We start from the raw sequence: 22,474 nt of genomic DNA on the forward strand, positions 1-22,474 counted from the left end.
TCTAGCCGGGGGTAGTTGCTGCTGCACGGGACCATGAAAGATACTGCCCCCGGCCCCAGCCCCCAGCCCCTGCCCATGCTGAGGCCGTGGGCAGGCAATGGTGAGTGGGGGGCTTTGGAACACGCCCAGCTGCGTTGCCCTCAGAAATCAGGAGGAATGGCTGAAGGAAGAAGGCAGGGACAGAGAAACTTTGCCTCACTTCAAGTCATCCCACCAAGCATGGGCCACCTTCACAGGGAGTGAGCCCTCCGTCTCCAAAGGTAAGCAAGGGGAAGCTGTTGGGTTCGGGATGCCCCAGGGAGCAGGGTGAGGCAGGTGAATCTGGGGTCTCTCCAGGAATGCCCCCCAGCCCCTGCTCAGAGACAGCGTGCCCCCATGGGCCTCAGGCCTGAGTCTGCTTCTTCCTGCCAACGGCAAAGATTTGGAAGGAGGTATGGGACAGCCCAGGAAGCTGGGAACATGTGGACACACACGTCCACACTGAAGACCCAGCGCCTCACCCAGAGAGGCCCAGCCAGCCACCCCTGACCTTGGGGTTGTAGGGCTGATTTCCCGGCTCCAACACCACTGGGGCCTGGGCGAGCACCCCCCGGGAGGCTGTCCCTCCACAGCGGTCAGCCAACAGGGGCTGCTGCAGGAGCAGGGCCCGGGGAGAGCACGGGGCAGGGGAGGGGGCAGTCTTCTGCCCACAAACCTGAAAGACACATTCTATAATGTCTCAGGGAAATGCAGTAGGAGAATTCTCCCTCGTGTGGGGGCAGCGGGGGTGCTCACCCAGCTCCCACAGCCTCCCCTCTGTCCGGCCCAGGTCCTGGAGCCTCTGGTGGCAGCCCCATGGTCGCCCGGCACGCTCCAACCACCATGGAGGCCCTGGCGCCACTTTTGCCCTGCATCAATATTGACCCAGCCTGGGGGGGTGCAGGGGGGGTGCAGGGGGCCTGGTGGCCCGCAGGGGGTTTGCAGCGCTGCTCACTCGCGCCCACCGCACTCCCTGGGCCCCTGCAATGTTTGTGGAGGGTTACGAGCCACCCCGGAGCCCACGAAGGGCGCTTACATTTACACCGGGAAAAATAACAGGGCTCCTTTTCCATGAAACATTCATTCATGGCTTCTGGCGGGGAGAGGAGCCTTGGGATCAAAACCTCCCAGGAGTGTGAAACTCACCGTTGTGCCGGCCTCATGGCCTGGCGGGCGTGGAGCCGAAGGCGGAGCCGAGCCGGGCACCCTCTCCCTGGCGCTTGTCCTCCCTGCAGCCCTCGGCTCGCGGGGGTCTCCGTGCCAAGGTTTGGTTGGGGGAGGGCCGGTCGTGAGCCTGGCCAACGTGCGCGTCCACGCTACGCTCCAGGCGGCGGCAGGGGTGGGGCGTGAGCCCCAGGGAGGGGCTGGTTTACACGTCAAGGGGCACAGAAGCTTCTGGAACCCCTCCCGGAGCCTGGTCATGGGCTGCCTCAAGTCACACTGCACTTGACCTGCAAATATTTTAGTAAAATGCTTGGTGGCTTCTGTCAGCCAGGCAGCCACACGGAGCGCCTCCGCCAGGGGCTCAAACAGGAGTGTGTGTGACCGCGACTCTACAGCCTGGGAGTCTGAGACCCAGGTTGGGCAGGCTGGTCCCTCCCGAGGCCTTGGCTTCCAGATGCCGTCTCCTCCCAGTGTCCCCATGGGGGCCTTCCCAGTGAGTCTGTGAGCTCATCAGCTAGAGACACCAGTCCCAGGATGGGGGCTACACTAATGACCTCATTTTACCTTCATCACCGCTTGGAAGGCCCTGTCTGCAAACGCAGTCTCATCTGAGGAATGGGGGTTAGGATTCAACATTGGGATTTGGGGGACACACTGGCCCCTAAGAGCTTCCAGCTCTGACAGTCACCCCAGGGGATGTGGGGACAATGACCAGCCCCCCCCCGCCCAGGCAGCACGCCACAGGCCTGAGCGCCCAGCACCCTCCTCCCCTGCCCTCCCCCTCAAGGGGCCACCCTGTGCCTGCCCTGGCCCCTGCACCACAAGCTCACCCAGGCAAAGCTGGGGCCTGGCCATGGGGACGCCTGCCTGACGTGCCACAGCCTCCTGGGTCTCCCAGCAGAGGCCCCCCCACTCCCCCTGGGAGTCCCCCAGCCTTTGGAGGCAGGACTGGGCGGTTGCTGCTGGTTAATGAGGTCCGATGGCCCAGGAAGAATGAAAGGGGTGTCATGTCGGGGTCTTTCCGGGGATGCTGGCCTGTGCAGCATCCAGGGGCTGCTGTCTGGGGTACATGGGGCTCGTGGGACTCGGGGCAACCAACAGGCCCGCAGCCCCTCTGGGGCCGTGTCTGGGACCCCCGCCCCAGACTCTGGCCACGGGTAGCACTTCCTGTGAAGCCAGGAAAATCCCACCAGGGCCTGCCCCTTCCTCGCAGAGTGGTGTGTGATTCTGGGGGGACGAGTGAGCCCCTGGGCCACGTGGGACCCCGTGGATGAGTATGGGGGGTGTGTCTGTGGTGCTCACCAGGTATGCACACTGTGCATGAAGCTGGGGGTGAGGGGAGCAGGGTGCTCTGGTCCCGACATCAGCACCCCTCTGCAGCCAGAGTCCTCGGCTCTGGGCAGGGTCCCTGGGATGCCGGCTGGCTGCCGTCCATGCCTCCAGAGAGACCACCTGCCTTCCACACCAGCTTCTCCCAGAAGGGCAACGGCCGTCCCAGCTCCTCACCCTGCACGCCTAGCACGGTTTGGGCCCCAGACCTCAGCCAGGCCCTGACAAGGGCTTTCATTTCTCCAAACCCAAAGCTGTCCCCTGACCGGGGAGGGCCGAGCCTGCGTCTGCCGCTTGGCACAGGGCAGACCTGAGCTTCAGTCCCATCTCTGTCTGGGATGAAGCTTGCCTCCTGCCCTCCAGGGCCCCTGGGACCTCACTTTGGCCTTTCAGTGTTCTGGAAAAGGTCAGATTTGTCTTTAAGTGACCACAATGCAAATGGCCTGGATGAGTCACCCCAAACCTGAGTCATCCTGGCTGCCACGAATCATTCCACTTTCATTCATTTTCTTCATGGAGGTGAGATGAGCGATTCTGTGGCATTTCGTACTTCCGAAACACATGAGACTCTCAGGTCAATCAGGCTCCAAGACCATGTTCATCCCCCAAAACAAGACCCCGCACCCATCATCAGTCACCCCCCCAGGCCTCCCCCAGCCCCCAGCAGCCACTCATCCACTTTCTGTCTGTCTGGATGGTTCGTAGAGGTGCAGTCACACAGCGTGGCCTTTTGTGAGTGGCTTCTCTCGCTGAGGTTCCTGCCTGGGGGGGCAGGTGTCAGCACCCCACCCTGTTCTCAGTGGGTGTGGCCAAGTCCTGGGCCTTGGCCCGCCCAGCCACGACCCCGAGTGAGCACTTCCCAACCCCACGCTAGGACAAGGCACACCCAGGCATCGATTTCATAGCGCTTCATCCTGGAGGCATCGCTGGGAAGCCAAGGCCCAGGGCTGTCTGAGGACAATTTGGACCTCACTTATTTTAAACAGGTGTGGGGTGTCAGGGTCCTGGCGGGGAGTGCTGTACCAGTTCTGTCCAGAGACGCTGATTTCCTGTTCAGGGAGGTCGGTCCATGTCTGCTGTCCTTCCCTCCGAGGGCCAGCCCCTCACACTCCAAAGCAGGCTGAGCCAGGTGTGGGGGCCGCCCGTGGCCCAGCACCGAATCCTTCTGGGGCCCCGTCTGCAGGGGAGCCACGGAGGCCCGGACAGGCCGAGAGGCGGGCCCAAGGCGGCGTGGGGATGGTAGAGCCAGGGAGGCCATGTCCCCAGCCCGCTCCAGGGTCCCACCCAGGGACGCCGTGACCCCCAGTCTGCTCCAGGGGCCCAGCCCAGGGACGCCGTGCCCCCCAGCCTGCTCCAGGGTCCCGGCCCAGGGACACCGTGCCCCCCCAGCCTGCTCCAGGTCCCGGCCCAGTCTCTGCTTTCCCTCCCCCCGCTATCCCTCACTCAACTTCCAGCTGATTTTTCTGCCGGCATTCCAGGGAAAATCAAATCCTCCCGGGTGGAAACGGCATCTGTCCAGATGAGTTTTCTGAGTCTGGTTTAAAACACTTTGGGAAGCTCCAGGAGAGAAAATATGGTTTTGATTTTGTGGAGCAGGCGCAAACCCACGAACTTAGCCCACATGGCCTGAGAACCCGTCTCTGAGATTCTCCCCCAGACACAGTGTGTCATGGAGCATGTCACAGAGCGTGCTGGGCTGGAGCTTGCTGATGAGTGGCCTCTCTCCAGGGCCTGGGTCTCCTGTCCGAGGGAGGACACTGCTCTCTCTGAGGCCGGGACCAGAGAGAGCTCAGAGCTCAGAGAGCCAGCCATCTGAGTGTGGACAGATACTTGTCAGGGTCATAAGAAGCTTGGGTGGGGGAAAGAATTGATCCTACGGGGCCCACCCTGGCCAGTAGAGCTCCCCTCTCTCAACCCCCATGGCCTGGTGGCAGGCGGACATCTGTGGTCCCCTCCTGCCTGGGACTGCCTGTGAGATAGTGTGGAAGGGTTCCAGGGAGGGACATGGATGGAGGTGAGGTCCCCGTGAGCACCTGGGCTCATTTCTTGCCTTGTCTGAGGTCACAGGTGTGGGTTATGCCCCGCTGTGTTTGGGAGATCCCAAGCCCACAGGCAGGGAGGGTCTGGCTGCCCAGAACCCATGGTGAGGCGTCCGAGGGGGGCTCCTGCTGATTCTCCCAAGCCAGGCTCTCAGAAGCCTGAGGCCACACCTGTGGGGAGGCCCGCCAGCCTTCCAGGTCTGGGGTCATGGGGAAAAGGTCCTCCTGCTCCTAGGGGTCCCTGGAGGTCGACACTCCCTGCAGCCCACATGGACAGAGAACAACCTGAGAGGCCTCACCAGTCTCTGATGCCTTGTGACCCGGGAAACCCAGGTTTCCTGACAGCAGAATGGGAAAGACCCCCCCCCCCCCGCCAGGCTCTGAGAGGCATCACGTGCTCAACTTGGGAGATGGAGCCTCCATCCCTCAGTCGCTTGAAGCCACTCAGCTGGTCACAGCTGCTGATGGCAGCTCCATGTGCCTGGCATGAGGTGCTGGGGTCAGCAGTGACCAAAGTGGGCCCTGCTACTGCCCTCTTGGGGCTCACGAAGTATGGGCGGGGTGACTGGGACCCACATGGTCCCACCTGGTGTGGTGATAGCCGATGGGGACCTGAGCTGCAGGGGAAATAATCAGAGGGGCTCATTGTTTGGGGCAGTTCAGGAAGGCTGCTCGAAGGAGGTGGCGTGAGATCTGAGGATGAGAGGCACTGGCCAGGGAGTGGCAGGAGAGGCACATTCGGGGCTGAAGACCCCCTCGGCTCTCCCCCCAGGAGGGGGGATGTCCACTTACGGCAGTGACTTCTGGAAGCTCTGGCCAGTGCCCTTCTCCCCACCTCCCCCACGGAGGGAACAAACAGGTAATCTGCCACATCCCCATTTGGCCTCATGGGAATGGCAAATGCCCCTGAAGCTCAAGCCAGACGGCTTCCTCCTGCCCTTTCCTTTTAGGTGTTGAGTGCGAGGGGCGACCTTGGCCCCTCGGCCGGCCCGGGTCGTCTTCCAGGCTCCCTGCCTGCCCCACTCCTCTACTTTCTCCCCCACGGGCACGGCCCAGGCAGGTGCACTTGGGCCATTGACACGTGAGGTACCGGCGCTCCCTGGATGCCCACTGCAAGCCAGTCCCTGCTGTGAAGCCTGCTCCAAAGCCCCCAGGGCCCGAGGGGCAGGGTCTCTGGCAGGGCCGGTGGGCACACGTGTCCTTCATTCCGTGGCCGCCCCAGCCTCGGAGCCCGGCACCAGCCCCCATCACTCTGGCTTCTGCACGGTAGCTGCAGGGGACAAGCGTTTTAATCCCTTTCCTCGGGCTCCTCTGGGTCCAAGCCTCTCCTCACTCAAGCTGACCACCTGGCCACCCGCCCTGGACCTCCTTCCCAGTTGGCTCCCTCACCCTCTGAGGGCCCCAGGCAGGCAGCAGGTGGGTGCCCATTTCTCAGTGGGTAAACTGAGTCTGTGCCTTCCCTGATATGTAACCAGCAGGGGCCTGGGGAGCTGCTTGTAGCTGGGGTCCCTCCACCCCTCTGACACGGTGTCCAGGAGTGGCAAGGTGCATCTTGCAGCCCTGAGCTTCAGACACGCAAAATAAAGGATGAATCGGTTGGGGACGCTTGGGGGCTTCATGCAAACGAGCCTGCACTCGGGCTGTTTTGTAACGAAACAGGGAGCAGCCTCGCCCACACTCCGGATCCGCCGCGCCCGCCGCCGCCCACAGCCCCTGCGGAATTAGCTCGCAAATGGGAGGAACAGGTGATGGGCGCCTGCTCTGGGGATGTCAGCCCTCCGATCTCACACCCGAGGAGGCGGGGGCGAGGGCCCTGAGACCCCATTGCCAATTAAGATGTACTTTGTCTCCTTTCCAAAGTTGTGTCCCTGCTTTGCAAGAAAATGACTTTCCTGCCAGATGGGAGCAGGACGCCCACCTCCCCACAGCTCCCGCGCTGCATGCATTCCTGAAGCGCTGAGAACCCCCATCAGCCTCCGGTGGGCCTGAGACATCCATTTCCCTAGGCGGGTGGGTGGCTGGGGCTGGGGCTGGGCTGGGGAAGGAAATACTCCAACCAGCGCTTCCTGCTCAGGTCGCCTGGCATCCCTGCAGCTCCTGCCCAGCCGGGTGGTCACGGTGGCTGTGGCCGGAGCTAAGCCAGTCTTGGCGTCCAGTGCCCCCCGCCCCCGGCCACCTGGGCCAGCTCCCAAGAGGGCCTGAGGGTCCTTCCTGGGCTCAGGGCTGGCCTGAGCATCCCAGTGTGCCTGCTGCCCTCCCGGGGGGTGGGGGGAATCCAGCCAGAGTCCAAAACCTCCTGTCGGCCTCAGGACCAGCCAGGAATGCTTCCTCTGTGGGCATGGCCAGTGCGCTCTTGCAGGCTGGCTGCTGGCTGCTGGAACCAGGGCACCCCCTGCATGACCAGTGGGGAGAAAGAGCCAGGAAGAAGTCCCCGTCTGACCGGCTGACATGACAGGGGCCCCTCTACTTCGCCGAGGGAGCCAGACACCCTGCACTGTTCGGAGGGCAGACAGGTGTGGGGATCCTTGCTCCTGCAGCAGAGCCCAGCCTATCCCTCTGCCCGGGGACTTGGCCCACTTTGTCCCCTTGCCAGGGCTTGGCCCGGGGCCCCAGGCAGCGGGGTGACCACGGGGAAGCACAGACCTGTCAGGCCATGTCCCCTTATGTATTGAATAGGGCACAGACAGGAGCAGCCAGCAAGCCTCTGAGCCTTGCTGAGATCACACTGGCTAAAAAGGAGCCGGCTGGGATGCCCTCCTTCCCAGCACGGCGTCAATGTCAGCCGGGCCCCCACCCCCCCTGGACACCCGTCTGCCCCCAGCCCAGATGCTGGGGTGCTCGGGGGGCCCCTTGATGAGCGGACGATTTCCCCAGGTCCTGGAGGAGCATTGCCACCTGGCACTTAGATTTCCTCTTTTTAACCATGCTCCCCTGGGGGGACATTTCCTCTCCCAGAGATTTGGGGCAGCTGTGAGTGGGCTCCGTCCCCCTGTCCCCTCCTCTCCCTCAGCAGATGAAAAGTGCGCCGGATGCCCAGGAAGGAACGAAAGGCTGCCATTGCGGCCATTCCCTTGTTTTGGGACGTTTTCTTCCCACCTGCTGAATCGGGAGGAACGTTCTGGAATGTGGAGACCCCCGAGGCTGGGGAGAGACATCTAGGGGTGTGGCTTTCCATATGGCAGATCAGCATAACTCCGGACTGATTCTGGAAGAAATCGCCCAGAAAGGTTCTTCTCACTGCTCTGCCTTAAAAAACAAAATCAAACCCAAACAAAACCCTAAGTACTTTACGTAAATGGGACCTCAGGGAACGTCCTGTCTGCGGGAGGCTCCGTGTTGCCTCCACCCCCTCTCACTGCCGAGTTGGATCCCGATGTGTGAAAGATCTTCGTTCATTTATTCACTTGAAGGGCGTGAGGAAGCTTCCCGGTTTGCAGTCTACCAAGAACATTCTAGTCTAATGGAGAACATGAGCGTGCATTGTGGCTGGGTGTGCACTGGGTGAGGCGGGGAGGGGGGTGGCCGGCTCCTAGGTCACCCGCATGTCAGCTTTAGGTGGAACTGCTGTTTTGAAACGGACTGCTGTTCTGAAGGACGAGGCCCGTTGCCCACATCCTCTCCAGCTCCTGATGCTCTCTAGTTACCCTAGCAGGTACCACGCCTTGTGCCAGAGAGCTTGGCACACCCCAGCTGCTGCTTGGTGACTGAAGGTCACGTTTGTCAGCCTTAGCCACTGTCCTAAATGCAAGATGCCCCTGAGCTTCCTTCTGTCCTCATGGCTTTAGTTCTCTGAGGGAAGAGACACGTCACCTCTGGAGCAAGCAGGCCCTGGGGCACCTTCATTCACTCATGGGTTTGCTCATCCAGCAGACACGCACGGAGCCTCTGGCTGTGTCCAGCCATGGCCCAGGTCGTGGGTGACAGCCATGCACAGTCACAGCCCCTGACTTTGTGGAGCTCATGAGGCTGCCCAGGGGCACGCTGCCCATGTTGGGACGGGACTGCCCTCCACCCCCTGCTCCCCACCCACACCAGACAGGCATGAGCAGTGTGGAACGCTCCACACCTGTTTACTAGGGTGACCACCCTCCTGGTGCTCCCGAGACACATGACTTCCAGAGCTAAAACTGGAAATGTCCAGGAAAACGAGGGTGAGGTGGGCACCCTACCGCTCCCCAAGCCCTGGGACTCAGAGCTGTGAGGGGCTACACTGGGTCCCAGCCCAGCAGCTCTGCCTGCCTTGGGCATGGCTCAGACCAGAGAGGCTGGTCTGAACGAAGAGGCAAAGGATGATGCTGTTTCCCAGGACCAACCCTGGACGAGGGCAGAGCTCACAGGCCCCTGCTTAGGGATGAGACTCTGTAGAAACTGCTCAGGGGATGCAGCTTCCCCAGGACGCCTCCCCATCAGCATGTGCAGCAGGCTGGGTCCCTGTGTGGGTTCCTACAGTCCCCTGCACTTGTCCTAGGGGACCCTTCACTGCTGGACCAAGGGAAGGCAGGACCAGATCAGTCTTCTTTTTAAAGCCAAGGACCTGCTGTATGATGGTCACTGGATGGATGGATAGATGGATGGATGGATGGATGGATGGATGGATGGACAGATGAATAGATGGATGGATGGAAGGATGGATGGATGGATGGATGGATGGATGGTTAGAGGATGGACAGATGGATGGATGGACAGATGGATGGATGATGTGGATGGACAGATGAATGGATGGATGGACAGGTGGATAGATGGGTGGATGGATGGTTAGAGGATGGACAGGTGGACGACTCGGGTTCCTAGAGCCAGAGTCCCCCAGATCCTCTGGCCACCTTCATCCCTCCCTCCCCCATTAGTGACCGAGCTCCTCAGGGGACTTGAGTGACCTCAGGAAGTGGGGAGAAGGGGAGGCTCCCCCTCTTCGGGGGTGATGCCCAGGGTGTCATGGCCCGCCTTAGTCTCACACACAACCATCAGACAGTGACTTGCAATGATAGTGCTCCCAAGCAGTGTCTGGACGCCCCACCACCTGATGGACACTTGTCACCTGGACACAAGTATGGCCTCTGCCCAATGCTGCCTGACTGGGGTGGAGCCCCTCCACCCAGAGGCAACCAGCACTCGCCCTCCATCTGTGGTCTCAGGGACACAGGGACACACCCTGTGTCCCTCGCACCCTCATCATCTGTCAGTTGGGGCTCCCTCCAGAATCTCAAGTGGCCCAAAGGAGAGGGTACTGGCACGGCCCCGCCAGTGACGTGCCGGGGCTCTGCGGTCGGTCCCGGTTGTATCCCCTGTCCCTGAACATCCAGCAAGGGAAGGGTTGTTGACTGACTGATTGACCAACATCGCTTTTTCTCCAAAGTTCTCATCATCCCTGGGACAGCGGACACCTCTCCCCAGCTGTCTGGGATTTCTCCCCCTCCGTCCCACAAGGCACCCAGGGACGACGCCCAGCGGGGGATCGGACCTGCTGCAAAGGTTCCGATCCAGCCAGTTTTCAAATCCAGCCCCCAGGGGCCACGGGTCACAGGGACGGGAGGTGCTGAGCCCCCACCCCGTGGACCAGGAGCCATGAGCAGTGGGAGCCCCATGAGCTCCTACTTCACAGGCTCTCCACTCTCGCCCCCCCACCCCCGCAACCGCCAAGGAGCTCAAATTTTCTGGGTGGGAGAGCCGGATCTGTGGGTGGCACTCCCTCCCTGGTGACGTCTGAATAACCATGACAGCAGCTGGGGGGGGTGGAGCCCGGCTCTAAGAAGAGCTTCTGGGTCTCCCCCTCTCTCCTCTCCCCTCCTCTCCTCCCCCCACCCCTGCCTACTGCGTCCCCCATGCCAACCTTGGTCCCCCCCCCTCCACCAAGTCAGGAAGTAGATCCCGGGGGCCAGAACACCCATCCCAAAGTTCCTTTGCATCCAAATATTTACTGCTGTGTCTGCACACAAAAATTAATACACCAATTTTGTGTGTGGTTCCCACTGCCCACTTTGCCTTTGGGGATCGGGCCAGGCCCGGCCGCCCCGGCGGGCCACAATGCCAGCGCCCACAAAGCCCGCACAGAGGCCGGCTGGTCGCGCATACAAAGCACCCGGCCCGGCCATTATCATTCCGGAGCCGAAATCCACCCCGGCGCGCATCTCATCGGTCATTCAGCAGCCCTTAATGACTTGTCAGTTCCTTGCCCTGCCATTTTCTGTCTAATTAATTCTTTTATTGTGCACCGGATAAAGAAAGACAAAGGCCTCCCCGGCAATAATGATTCATTAAAATGCAGCGCCTTCGCCGCGGCTCTTGGCCCCGCACCAGCCCCCGAAGGCACATTGCCGCCCGCCCGCACTCCCGCGGGCCGCGCGCCCCTTAACCCTTTGCAGCCCCACCTCAGCCTCGGGGGAGCTGGTGAGTGGGCCTCCCGCAGGTGCCCACGCGGCTCCAGGGAGAATCCGGACCTGACTTCGTGGTGAGCCCCGCGAAGTGTCCTGCGCTTGCCCACCACAGCCTCAGTGGGACCGAATTCTGGCCCCAGCCCCCGGGGGACAGCTGCCCCTCCCCGGGCAGCCCAGAGAGGGTGCGGGAGGCAGGGAGCCTGAGCTGAGCCTGCGAGGCTGGGGCGGACTAGGGAAGGGAGTGAAGGCCCCGGGGCTCTAGTGACGCTCTGGGGACCGAGTCGGCTGCGGGACAGGGTGGGAAGGTACCTGTCACGTGTGTCTGACATGTGTGCCAAGCCAGGTCACTCCTCAGAGCACCTCAGTGAGGCCGTCACTGCCCCACGGTCATAGGAGGAAACTGAGGCACACAGAGATCCCTGGCAAGGGGCAGAGCTTCGGACCCTGGGCCTGGCCCGCCTTCCTGGGGGGGTGGATGGGGTGGGGGGTGGGCAGGGGTTGTAAGACAGCCCCATGCAGCAGGAGGGGTCCCAGAGGCACAGGCCAGGAAAAGTGCCCCCTCATTCCCCCAGGCTTCGGAATGCACATTCTCTGCCTGGTTTACTTTTAATTTTCTTACTGACAAACCCACCTCACCGTGCAGATGAGCAGAAAGAAGTGCCGTGTGATCAGAGGTGGTCGTATGCCAACAGTCGCTCTCGGGGATTGGAGCAGGGCGCCGGGTCGCAGCGGGGTCCTAATCTCACTGAGGCCCCCAGCACCCGGGGAGGGGGGCTTATTCCCATCTTACTGTTGGGAAAGCTGAGGCTGCACGGGGAGCCGGCAGGGAAGGCAGGAGGTGGGGAGCCCCTCAGAGCCCAGCTCCCACTCTTCCTGGGGGTGGCCGTGCCGGGCTCTCAGCACCAGGAGGGTCCTCACAGGAGGGCAGGGCCACGTCCCCCGTGTGTCTGCCCCTTTAGCTCCTTCCTTTCTCAACTTGTCTCCTTGGAAGGCTCCCGTGCCCCCTGGGGAGCCCCAGGCCTCCACAGCCCATGCTGGGGGTGGGGGTGGTCTGCACATCTGCTCCTTCCAGGATACAGGGAGCCCACAAGCAGGCAGGCTCTGGCCCGGAGTCAGACACAGAAGCAGGAGGTGTTAGGACGTGAGGTCTCTGAAACACTGACAGAACCATGATGCTCGTCTTCTTCCTGACTTCCTCTTCCTGGGGAGGTAGCACGGGGACCGGGGTGGGTCCCTGCAGCTCCCAGGCACGCCATCCCCCTTGCCTGCAGTGGTCAGTTCAGCCGCCAAAGTGTCCTCAGGACCGGGCTGGGGCTGCAGGGCAGGCTGGGGGGAGCAGGGGCCTGAGGGACAGCAGGGCTGAGGCCAACAGGGAGGAGAAGACGCCCAGGCCCAGGGCACAGTTACATGTCTCCTCCCCTTGGGAACGATCCTGGGCCCCGTGGGCCTGGTGGCAGCAGCTCCATCTCCCTTGTCTTGGGGTCTACTCTGGCCGCGGGGGTAGGAGTAGGGCGTCTCGCCCCACTGGCTCCATGACCCTGAGACTGGGTCCTGGCCTGCACGGGTTTTCCCGGATGCCTGGTGGAATGTGTCCCAGGAGGCTGTCCACACAGGGTGGTAAGGACTTGTCTAGTGTCCAGGGGCCGTCAGTCACCACCCACAAACACGTCACACCAGCCCCAATGTGTGGCCCACAGCCCCTGCAGACCTGGTCAGCCAGAGGTGAGGTCCTGAAGATCCTCTGTCCAGGGCCGGCCTGGAGGCCCTGGGCCAGACATGGGGGAGGATGCATTGCGTCCACACAGCAGGCCACATCCTTGAGTCTGGGACACCAGCCCTGGGTGCTGTCCCCCAAATGTGGCCAAAAGTCGAAGCAGGCAGGCTGGGGGTGGGGTCTGCCCCCGGGACAGGCCTGGTGAGCGGGGCACGGGCCTCCCACCCTCTCTGTGCTGCTCGGAGGACACGGGCCCTCCCCAGAGCTGACAGCAACCACACCACCCATGAACTCACATCCAAACAGAAAATGCACTCCTGAAAGCCGATATCGTCCCCGGAAGGACCAGGAGGGGCTTTCCCAATCTGCCAGAGCAGGGTCTGGGTCATAAACGCTGTTTCCCCTTTGTCTCTGAATAGGGCGTTCTGTTCAGCGGAGATCAGAGGCAGTGCGCTCTGCTCTGGGGAAGGAAATGAAAAATGAGGAACTTTTCCCGCCCGCTCGTCCCCAGGACGGGCCGGTGGAACGCTCTCGGGAGAATGGAGCTCTGGACCAGCTGGGGCAACTGCCCCCTTGGACTCGGGCAAAGTGGGGAGAGGCCAGCCTTGTGAATAACGTTGTCTGCTGGGAGTTCACTGGAAGAGCCCTCACAAGCCTGAGGCCCAGGGGAGCCCCTGGACCCCTCCCAGCTGCCCTGACCCCCACCCCAGGGACCCGCCTCGGCCACCTCTTCACAACATCACTGGGGACCCTGCATTTGGGGAGCAGAGACCCCATGACTCCAAAGCCTGAGAATGTTCCGACAGGGAGGCCAGCGGCCTGGCCCCCAGAGAGCAGGGGTCGGGGGGCATCGCATCTCTGTGGCCTTGGCCCCGGCAGAGGCCCAGCCTTGCCAAAACAGTGGTGGCTGTCCTTGCCCTCCCCATGAGCTCAGAGGGAGGAGACCCACCGGAGGCTTGCCTGGGCTGGGACCCAGGGCCATCGGGGCCTTCGGACCAGTCACCTTGGCGGGAAGAAGGGCTGGGCCCCCGGGAGTTAACACGCAGGAGCCCCTCCAAGTGCAAACAAAACTGGCAGAGCCTCCCGCCCCCGGGGAGCCTGGCAAGGCCTGATTGATCCCGGAGCCACAAAGGGGCGGCCTCGCTCCCTCTGTCAGGGAGCCGGATGCAGGGGGTTTCCTTGCTTTGGGGTGTCAGTGTGAGAGCCTGGAGGGCCATATGGACCTGGACAGCCCTTGGCTGGACGCAGGACATGCTGGACTGACTCCACACAGGCCTCCCTGAGCCTGGCTTGCAGCCCCCTCCTAGAACTGGCCTCGCCCGGGAGGCTTGGCACGCCCCAGACCTCACGAACCCTCGTAAATCCGGGCCGCTCTTCCCCAACACTACTCTTGGCAGGCCCAGGACACGGCTCTCCAGCGCGGGGTGAGGTACGCGCCCTGGATCGCAGCCACGCAGGCGGCTGGCAGACAAGGGGATGGGGCGGGTGCCCCCCTACCCGGGCCACCCCATTAGAATCACAGAGCCAGTTGCTTCGAGGATCTGGGTTCTTGTGAGAAGCCCGATCTTCCTCTCGGCCCCAGACGCAGATGCCCCAGATGCATCTCCAGGGCCCGGTGGCGGGTGCGCCCAGCCAGGTGAGGCCCCTAAGCCAGCTGCGTGTGCCGGGGAGGCCCCACCAGGGGGTGAGGCTGCCCTTGCTTGCTGGTGCTCCTCGCAAGCATTTCTCCTTAGAAACAGTCTGCCGACCAGACAACCCCGCCTGGTGCCTGGAGGGCGGCATTCACCCGGCTCCCCGCTTGGCTCTGCGCCAGCGCCCGAAAAATGCCGCCAGCCACCCAGAAACCGGCTCTGGGATTTGCCTGGGAGGAAACCACGTCCCGGGATTTGGACCCGTTTTGCCTACTGAATAGGCCCTGGGGGGAAGGAAGACTCTGGCGTCTTGGGGCCTCTGAGATTTGCTCAAATGCAGACCCAGCCCCTGTAGGGCCGGGGCGCTGGCTCTGCCCTCGTGGGCTCCGGGTGCCCACATCCTCTGAGGAGGGCCCGGGGTGAACCCCACTCCTGCCTCGGCCGACACCCTCCCGAACGAGACCCCAGGCGTACAGAAAGCAACACACAAAACGCAGCCCAAGTAGATAAAAAGCATTTTTTTTTTAATTTTATCAAACTGGTCTGTACAAAAGTTAGCGTTGCTTGGTCAGAAAGGAGCAGAACACAGCAGGTAGTGACGGCGGAAGACCAGACCCCACGCGGAACAACAGACTTGGCGTAAAAATGAGTTTGCTGTATTCCCTGCCCCCACCCCCAGAAAAAGATATGCCCCCCCCAAAAAAAATTTTTTTTTCTTTTCTAGAAAAAGGTAGGAAAAAAGTAGAAAAAGTAAAAAGAAGCAACTTCTCGGACGTCTTTAAATGTACAAAGTTTAAAGGCACAAGTTTCCATGAAGTTGGAGTTATCAGTGCTCAGCACACAGTGGAAGCAGGTACGCGTCGAGCAGGATTATTCATCTAAAACTAAGACTCTACACACTGTAGTGGAGAAGGTTTTAGTTTCACAGCTTGTAGGTGGCGTCTGGTTCCTAAGAGCCGAGATTAACGTGCTGCTGCAGCCACCCCATCCCAGGAAATCCCCATCCACTGCTTGGCACAGCCGTGGGTGGGGACGGCCTCCAGCAACACCCCTGCCTTCCAAACCTCGGCGAACGCCGGTCAGAGACACTACAAGGCAAATCTCTTCTCCTCCCTTGGGGTCCTGGCCACCTCCTCGGGGGGCCTGGAGCTGGGGGGGGGAGGCGAGGGGAGGGGAGGAGAGGAGGGGAAGAGGGGAGGAGGGGAGGAGGGGATCCCACCCCACCACCTGTCCTCCTAGCCCTCGTGCTCAGCAACCCGGCCTCCGTTTTGTCTTAAATTCTACTCTCTGCACAAATTACTTCATTAATTAAAGATAAAATAATACAGAACATAAATACATTTCAACAGCTTCCCAAACAAATCGAACGTGTTTAAGTTTCAAAATAAAAATTTAAAAAAAATAATAATAAAATAAAAAGAGAGAAGGGTTAGTCGCAGCCAAACCTTGCTAGGAAGAGCCTTAAACGGCGGGGAGCACCTCGGAGCAGATAGGCTGGTCCCCAGAGGGGCTCCTGCAGACATGCTCCCGCCGGGCTGTGGATGCCGCCAAACCGCGGGAACGATCCCCGTGGGTCCCCTGGAGTTCTCCACGCACGGGAGGCCGGCAGGGACCTCGGAGCACAGGCGGCCAGACACCCCACGCCTCTTCCCTCCTTTCTGTTTTGTGCTGGGGCTGCTTTGTGTCCACTGAGGTGCAAAACCAAGGTGTCTGCAGGGAAGGGGCCAGAAGACTGTCCTTGGTTCCAGAGTCGCCAGTCGCCGCTAAGAGGGTGCAGGGAGCGGGCTTTGCTGGCCGCAGGGAGTGTGAAGATCTGGAAGCCACAGTGCGTTGGGTACCAAGCGTGGTTCCCCTGCACACGCCAGCAGGCACCTGCCGGAGCCGCCACCTCCTCTCCTTCCACCAGCGCACCCCTTCTGCAAGACCTGAGGCTCCGTCTGTCTTTGCCGAGATCAAGGTTCTCCCTGGCCAATGCCGGCCCCCTCCCCGGGCCACAGTGCCCTCAGGGCCTGGTCAGGGTAGTGTACACGGGCTGGTCCCAGTTGCCAGGCGGGCTGTGGGCAGGCGGCACGGAGAGGCCGCTGAGCAGGGGCGAGGCGTAGGGCCGACGAGAAGGGTGGAAGTAGGAACACTGGTAGAGGCTGGACGGGAAGCCCGGGTACGGGCTGTAGTAGCCGGGGGCCTGCAGGTCGGTGTAGTCGCACTGCGAGCTGGTGAGGGAGCTGGCCGCCGCGGCGGGGGCGGCTGTGGTGACGCTGGCCTGGCCGCCGTAGGAGCCATACTCGGCACGGCCCGGAGAACCGTGCGACTGGTCACCGTAGTGGCTGGGGCTCAGCTGCTCCGTCTTGATGTGCGGCCGCGGGGGGCCCGCCTCGGTGGGCGACGCGGAGGCCGATGGGGCTCCCTTGTGGGCCCACACGGGGGACGCCCCGATGCTGGCCGCCCCCGAGTGGGAGTAGGAGGCAGCCCCATAGGAGCTGGCGGCGGGCTGGCCCGGCTCCGCGGGCAGGGCCGAGTGGCCATTGAGGGGCAGGTACTGGTCGAACTCGTGCACATCAAAGGTGTCCATGTTGCCGATGACCTCGCTGCTCAGCTCTGAGATGTCCACGTTGCTGAAGTCGATGTTTTGGCGCCCGCTGTCCGCCAGGCGGCGGCCTTCCAGCTTCAGCTCCGGCTTGCCCCCGTGGTGCAGGTCCGTCTTGGGGGTGGTGGGCGGGGTGGGTGGCCCATGGGTCTGCCCTGGGGACAGAGCACATTTCAGGGATGAATGCCCCTTCTGTGGGGGGCCAGCCGGGCTGGCGATGTGCACCCAGGAGGAACACCAGCCCGCTAACTGCCGCAGGTAGAAATCAACGGCTTTTTGTTTCTGTACGTTTCCCAGAAATTCCAGCGGAGCCAGACCCAGACCTCACTCCTTGGCCGAGGAAATTCCGTTAAGCGCCGTTCTACAGGAAGAGCTGGGGCCATGGAGGCCCCACCGTGAAGACCAAGGTAGGGGAAAGGAGAGGAAGTGCCCAGCCCCCTGCACATGACCACAGCGTGACCCACACAAAACGTATTCTCCCTGAGGCTCACAGCTTTTGCCAGCTTGACTGAGACTGCTCGGCTGGCCGGGATTCTCCCCCAGTCCGTCTGATCCTAAAGCTGGGCTGCTGACCACCATGCCAGGGGCAGGAGTGCTGGGTCAGCACCAGCAGAAAGGCCAGGGGAAGCAGAAACGTCCTCAGGCAGGGCAGAACACACCCATGTCACCCAGCGCCGGACCGAGGCAAAGCTGCGAGACCCTCAGTGTTCAGAGGGGGCTAAGCAGAACCCCTCCCTCCCCGTGTGCATCAGGGAACACGTGATTGTCTCAAAGCCACCTGCCCTGGGCATGAGCCCCCGCTCCCCACCCCACTACTCATCTCAGCGGATGCCGGAACCCCGACTTCTCCTGCTGGGGCAGGCACATGCTGTGGGGCCCCAGGAGCCCACCTGTGTGGTCGCTGTGGTGGTGCGGGTCACCAAGGCCCACATCGGCCTTGTACACGGCACTGCCGGGGTGGGGGCCCAGCTCGGCCCCGGAGTCAGAGTCGCCTTGGCCTGTTTTCACACTCTTCCTGCGGCGTGGCTGGTACTTGTAATCCGGGTGATCCTTCTTGTGCTGGACCCGCAGCCGCTCAGCCTCCTCCACGAAGGGGCGCTTCTCACTCTCGCTCAGCAAGCTGCAGCACCAAGGGCAGAAGCGGGATGGCCAGCGCCCCCATGCCACCCCTGGGGGAGGGCCTCACTGACCCTGACACTCACAGGGAGGCCTGCATGTGCTCCCACACCTCAGCGGGCACTGGGCAGGCGCTCCCCTCTCTGGGGACGGGGAGGCTCAGGCCAGCGAGGACTTCTGGTGAGGTCTGTTCTCATTAGGGTCAAAGGAACGTGCTAGAACAAGACACAAACCTTTCCATCTCCATCATCCTCTTACTTCCCTTCGCCCAGAGCCTGTGTAAGTCCCCTCCCTTTGGGGCTTTCTAAGGCAGGCGGGGGAGGAGGCAGAACCCAGCAGAGAACACACTGGGGACAAAGCGGGGCTTCCTGGGGACGAGCAGGTATTCCATGGGTATCTGGGCTTCCCAGACCTCCAGGAACGCTGGCAAAACCCGTGTGGTCCTCACTGAAGCTCAGAACACACACCGGCCTCTCAAACCCTTCCAGAAACTCACCTCCAACTGCCTAGGGCATAGGGCACAGGGCTGCCGGAGTCCACTGTGCCCAGAGCAGAAGGGACAGGCACACAGAGAACAGATGTGCAAACTCCCAGTGCCCACTCATGGGGAGAGGAACAGGAAATGGGAGCCAGTGCCCCAAACCCAAAGCCGTCCATTTTAAACCCAAGTAGAACACATTTGGTGGGGACGGGCAGTTCTCAGCAGTCCTACTTTCTGCAAAAACGTCCAGCTTCTCTATACCCAAGTATGCACAAAGCATGCCTGTGCTGGACCCCTCCTGCATCCCTCGTCCTTCTCTGCAGAGGGGCACAGAGGTGGCAGAAGCTGTGGGGAATGTGCCAGCTGAACAGACATGCACCCCCTCCATCTGCCTTGACTTCCCCCACATGCTGGTCAGAGTGGAGGGGAGCCCTTTCCAAAGAGGGGCACCTCCAGAGAGCACCACATTGCCTGATACTGTGTCCTGCTTCTAGACAGAAGCCACCTTTCCTCGGGGAGGGACAAGCCTCCAGACTCTGGGGCCACTCACAGGTGGAGTCCTCTCCTCAGCATGCCAGCCACAGCCTTCAGCGGGCTGTTGGCGACTGAGGGAGTGTGCTCAGGGTTGCATACTCGCCCCGCAGCCCTCTGTGGCCCAGACCACCTGAGCATCCCGGGTGCAGTCTCCCCGTCAAAGGGTGCGGTTTTCCACTAGGACTCGCCCTGGGTACAGCCACTGGGAGCAGAGCCGAGGCCGGGCGCGGGGCCACCTCCCGGGCCCCCGCGTACCCCCGAGAACCACTCGAAGCCCGCCCGCGCTGCTGGGGCCCCGTCCCTGCCCCTCGCTCGGGGACAGCGCACTCACCGCCACAGCTTGCCCAGCGTCTTGCTGAGCTCGGCGTTGTGCAGGTGCGGGTACTGATCGGCCAGCTTGCGGCGTGCCGCCTGCGCCCACACCATGAAGGCGTTCATGGGCCGCTTCACGTGAGGCTTGGCCTTCAGCGCGCCGCCGCCGCCCCCGCGCACCGGCATGGGCACCAGGCTCCAGTCATAGCCCTTGAGCACCTGCGACACGGCGTCGCGGATGCAGGCCGGGAAGCGTTCGTCCGCCGCCTCGGCCGCGTCGCCCCGTCCGCCGCCCCCCGCGCCCGCCGCGCGGCCCAGGCCCTCGGAACCGGCAGGCGACGGCGGCGCGTCCGAGTCCGAGTCCTCCACGTGCGACATGGAGCTGGCGGTGCCGGACGGGCTGCAGGGCGGCTGGGCGCGGGCCTCGCTCATGTCCAGCATCGGGGCCGCGCGCGGAGGGGCGCGCACCGGGACCCGCGGGGCTGCTGCTCAGCTGCGCCGCGGCCGCTCTGGGACCCGAAGTCGCCGAGCTGTAGCCCGACCTGCGTCCCCGCCGCCGCCGCCGCCGCCGCCGCAGCCCGACCCCGGGCCTCCCGCTGCCGCTGCCGCCGCCGAAGCTCCGTCCCGGCGGAGGATCCGCAACAAGTTTCTTTAAGCCGCAGCCGCGAGGCCCCGCCCCCTGCCCGGCTCCCCATTGGCCCGCGCGCGCCCCGCTGCTCCCGGGGGCGGAGCTTGGACGCCCGCTCCTCCCCCACCCGAAGAAAGTGCAGCGGTTCCCTCTGCGCCCCCGCGCGCCCCGCCCGGCGCCGCGCAGCGCCGGGGGCCGCTTTTCCAGTCGGGGCGGGGAAGGAAAGGGGTCGGACACTCGGGACGGCGGGGCGCTCCGGGGTGTCTCTGCGGGGTGCATCGCGGCTTCTGTGGGTCCCGCCTTTGGCCCCGTCGCCCAGCCCAGGGAAGCCCGCTCCGCGTGGAGGCGGGTCCTCCAGAGCCTCCCCCACAGCTGGTCCTGAGCCCCGACGTCTCGCCCGCAACCCAGAGGCGCAGGGGTCAACTGCTGCCAGCTTGCAGCCCAGGGGAGGGTTGGCTCGGCCGTGTAGCCTCAAAGCCCGGGCTCCGCGCCCGCAGGGCCAGCGCGCCGGGCAAGACCCTCCAGCGCGCCCTGAGTTTGCGCGCCGCGCACGTCCAGGTAAAGCGCGCCCAAGGGCCGCCGCTCGGAGCTGGGCGATCCCAGGTCCCCCGCCCAGTCCCGGTATGAGCTGGGAGAGCGCGGGCGGGGGAGCGGCCCCAGGAGCCGGGCAACCGAGGGAGGCGGGAGCGCCAGGCAGGGACTGGGCTGACCCTAGTTGCGGAGTCTCTAGGGCCGCCCGGCGGATGGCGTGGCCGGACACGGGGGCCTAGGGCCTTCCGGGCCTGACCTGGGGGGGTGGGTGGGGGTTTAGGAGCGTTGAGGCCGTCCGGCTGGGCGGCCCTGGGTGGTCCGGCGAGGGTGATGGCCGCCCCGGGCGCCCTCAGTGGAGGAGGTGGGCGCGCCAGCCTGGAGGGAAGGGGGCGGGCTGTGCCGCCTGGCTTGGGGCGGCGGGGTCGGAGAGGGGACATTTCTCCGGAGGCTAGCGCCGGGCCGCGGCTCCGAGTCCCCGCCCGAGGCCGCCCCCGCGAGTTGGCCTTGGGCCTGGCAGTCCCCGAGGGCGGCTCAGATTCTTTGCCAAACCCGCCGGGAGGCGACGGACCGGCCGCCCAGAGCTTCGCCACAGGCCCTCGGGTGGCCGAGTGGGAGCTGTGGCCCGCGCGCCCCTGGTGACCCTAGGCAAGGGCGCCCAATTCCCCAGCCGCGCGCCCTCCTCAGAGTCATGGACGTCTGGGCCAGTGGCCGCCGCAGCGAAGGAGCGGCGCCGCAGGAGCTGGTCTGTTACCAGAAAACTCCAAACAGAAAGTCGGTGGGTCTGGCCGAAGCGTGTCCCGGGTGCTCATATACCAACCCCGGGTCCACCACCGTGCCCCTCGCTGCCCAGGGCAGGCCTCCTGGCTCCACCCCGGCCCGCCCCCGCGCCGGGGTTGCGGATTCTTTAGTTCGCACTTGGGCCTTGGAGCCCTGTCCATCCCGGCTGCCCATCTAGGGATGAAGCCTTCACCTCAGCGGCTCTGGGGGCTGCCCAGGGATCCTGCAGCCTTGCATCCGAAACATGCCGGCCCCTCTGTGGGGACACCTCAGGGCCTAAGAGGGAGGAGCCCAGATTTCCTGTCACCTATAGGTGACCCCAAGGCACAGGATGGGCTCTGCTGCTTGCCCCACATCAGGGAACCTGATATTCTGCCTTATGGGAAAGTGCCACGGGGGGTGGGGGGGTGGGGGATGTTGCTGTCTAAGGTGAACAGCCCTGGTGGGGGGGCCCAGGGTGGCAGAGGTATAGTCTCTGGGAGTGGCCTGTGCTCTTGTCTCCTGTCCTATGGCTGGTCTCCCTTGGCTCTGTCACTTGCCAGGGAATGTCCTTACCTGCTGGTCTGTGGCAGCCTCCACTTGGGGTCCCCACTAGGCAGTTGGAGGACTCAGGGAGGGCCCAAGCGGGGGTTGCCTGAGGGCACCCATCGATCTTAGTGGTCTGTGGGGACCCATGTAAGTGCAAGCAGGAGGAGGGTTGAGGTTGGCAGACCTGGACCCCCCCAGAAAACAGGCCCCACCCCTCCCTGCACCCAGTGTACCATTGGGCACCAGGTCTGGCTTTGCATGAAGCACTCTGCTGTGCCAGGAACATGAAGTACAGACTGCATGGGGGGCATCAGGTAAGGCAGCCTCTCCCTGCTCCCCCCTGGCCCACAGTGGGTCATGGGCAGGTGACTGCCAGGCTGGGGGCATCCCATGCCAAACCCAGGTCACACAGTGGTGTGGCATGTGTGGTCCTAGGCCCCACCCACAGCTCCACAGGGCTGCAGTGACCGCCCTGGGGATCAGGAGGGGTGCTGGTGGGCCGTGCCTATCATGTATGTGCAGCCCATAACTCCTACGGGATGGGTAGGAAGGGGCAAATCCTGCCAGGCCTGGACTCAGGCTGGCTGAAAGCATGTGTGTGCATTTCCCCACAAGGCAGCATCCAGGTGCAAGCTCATTGGCCCAGAGCAGGCTGCAGACACGTGGGGTGGCACCCAGAAGTGATCCACAGCCTCCTGGCCTTCTGGAAGGCCTGTA

At 63.1% G+C, this 22,474-nt stretch overlaps 1 protein-coding gene across 1 annotated transcript; it reads right to left on the bottom strand.

Moving 5' to 3' along the window:
• Positions 1-14,769: 14,769 nt before the first annotated feature.
• Positions 14,770-19,847, bottom strand: SOX8 (SRY-box transcription factor 8). Its single transcript, XM_036083392.2, has 3 exons — positions 19,313-19,847; positions 17,741-17,970; positions 14,770-17,005 (listed from the first exon to the last, which is right to left on the bottom strand). The coding sequence occupies exons 1-3, from the start codon at positions 19,732-19,734 to the stop codon at positions 16,269-16,271; spliced, it is 1,389 nt and encodes a 462-aa protein (XP_035939285.1). The 5' UTR covers positions 19,735-19,847; the 3' UTR covers positions 14,770-16,268.
• Positions 19,848-22,474: the final 2,627 nt, after the last annotated feature.

This window comes from Halichoerus grypus, chromosome 6, assembly GCF_964656455.1.
Source record: "Halichoerus grypus chromosome 6, mHalGry1.hap1.1, whole genome shotgun sequence".
Lineage (NCBI taxonomy): Eukaryota > Metazoa > Chordata > Mammalia > Carnivora > Phocidae > Halichoerus > Halichoerus grypus.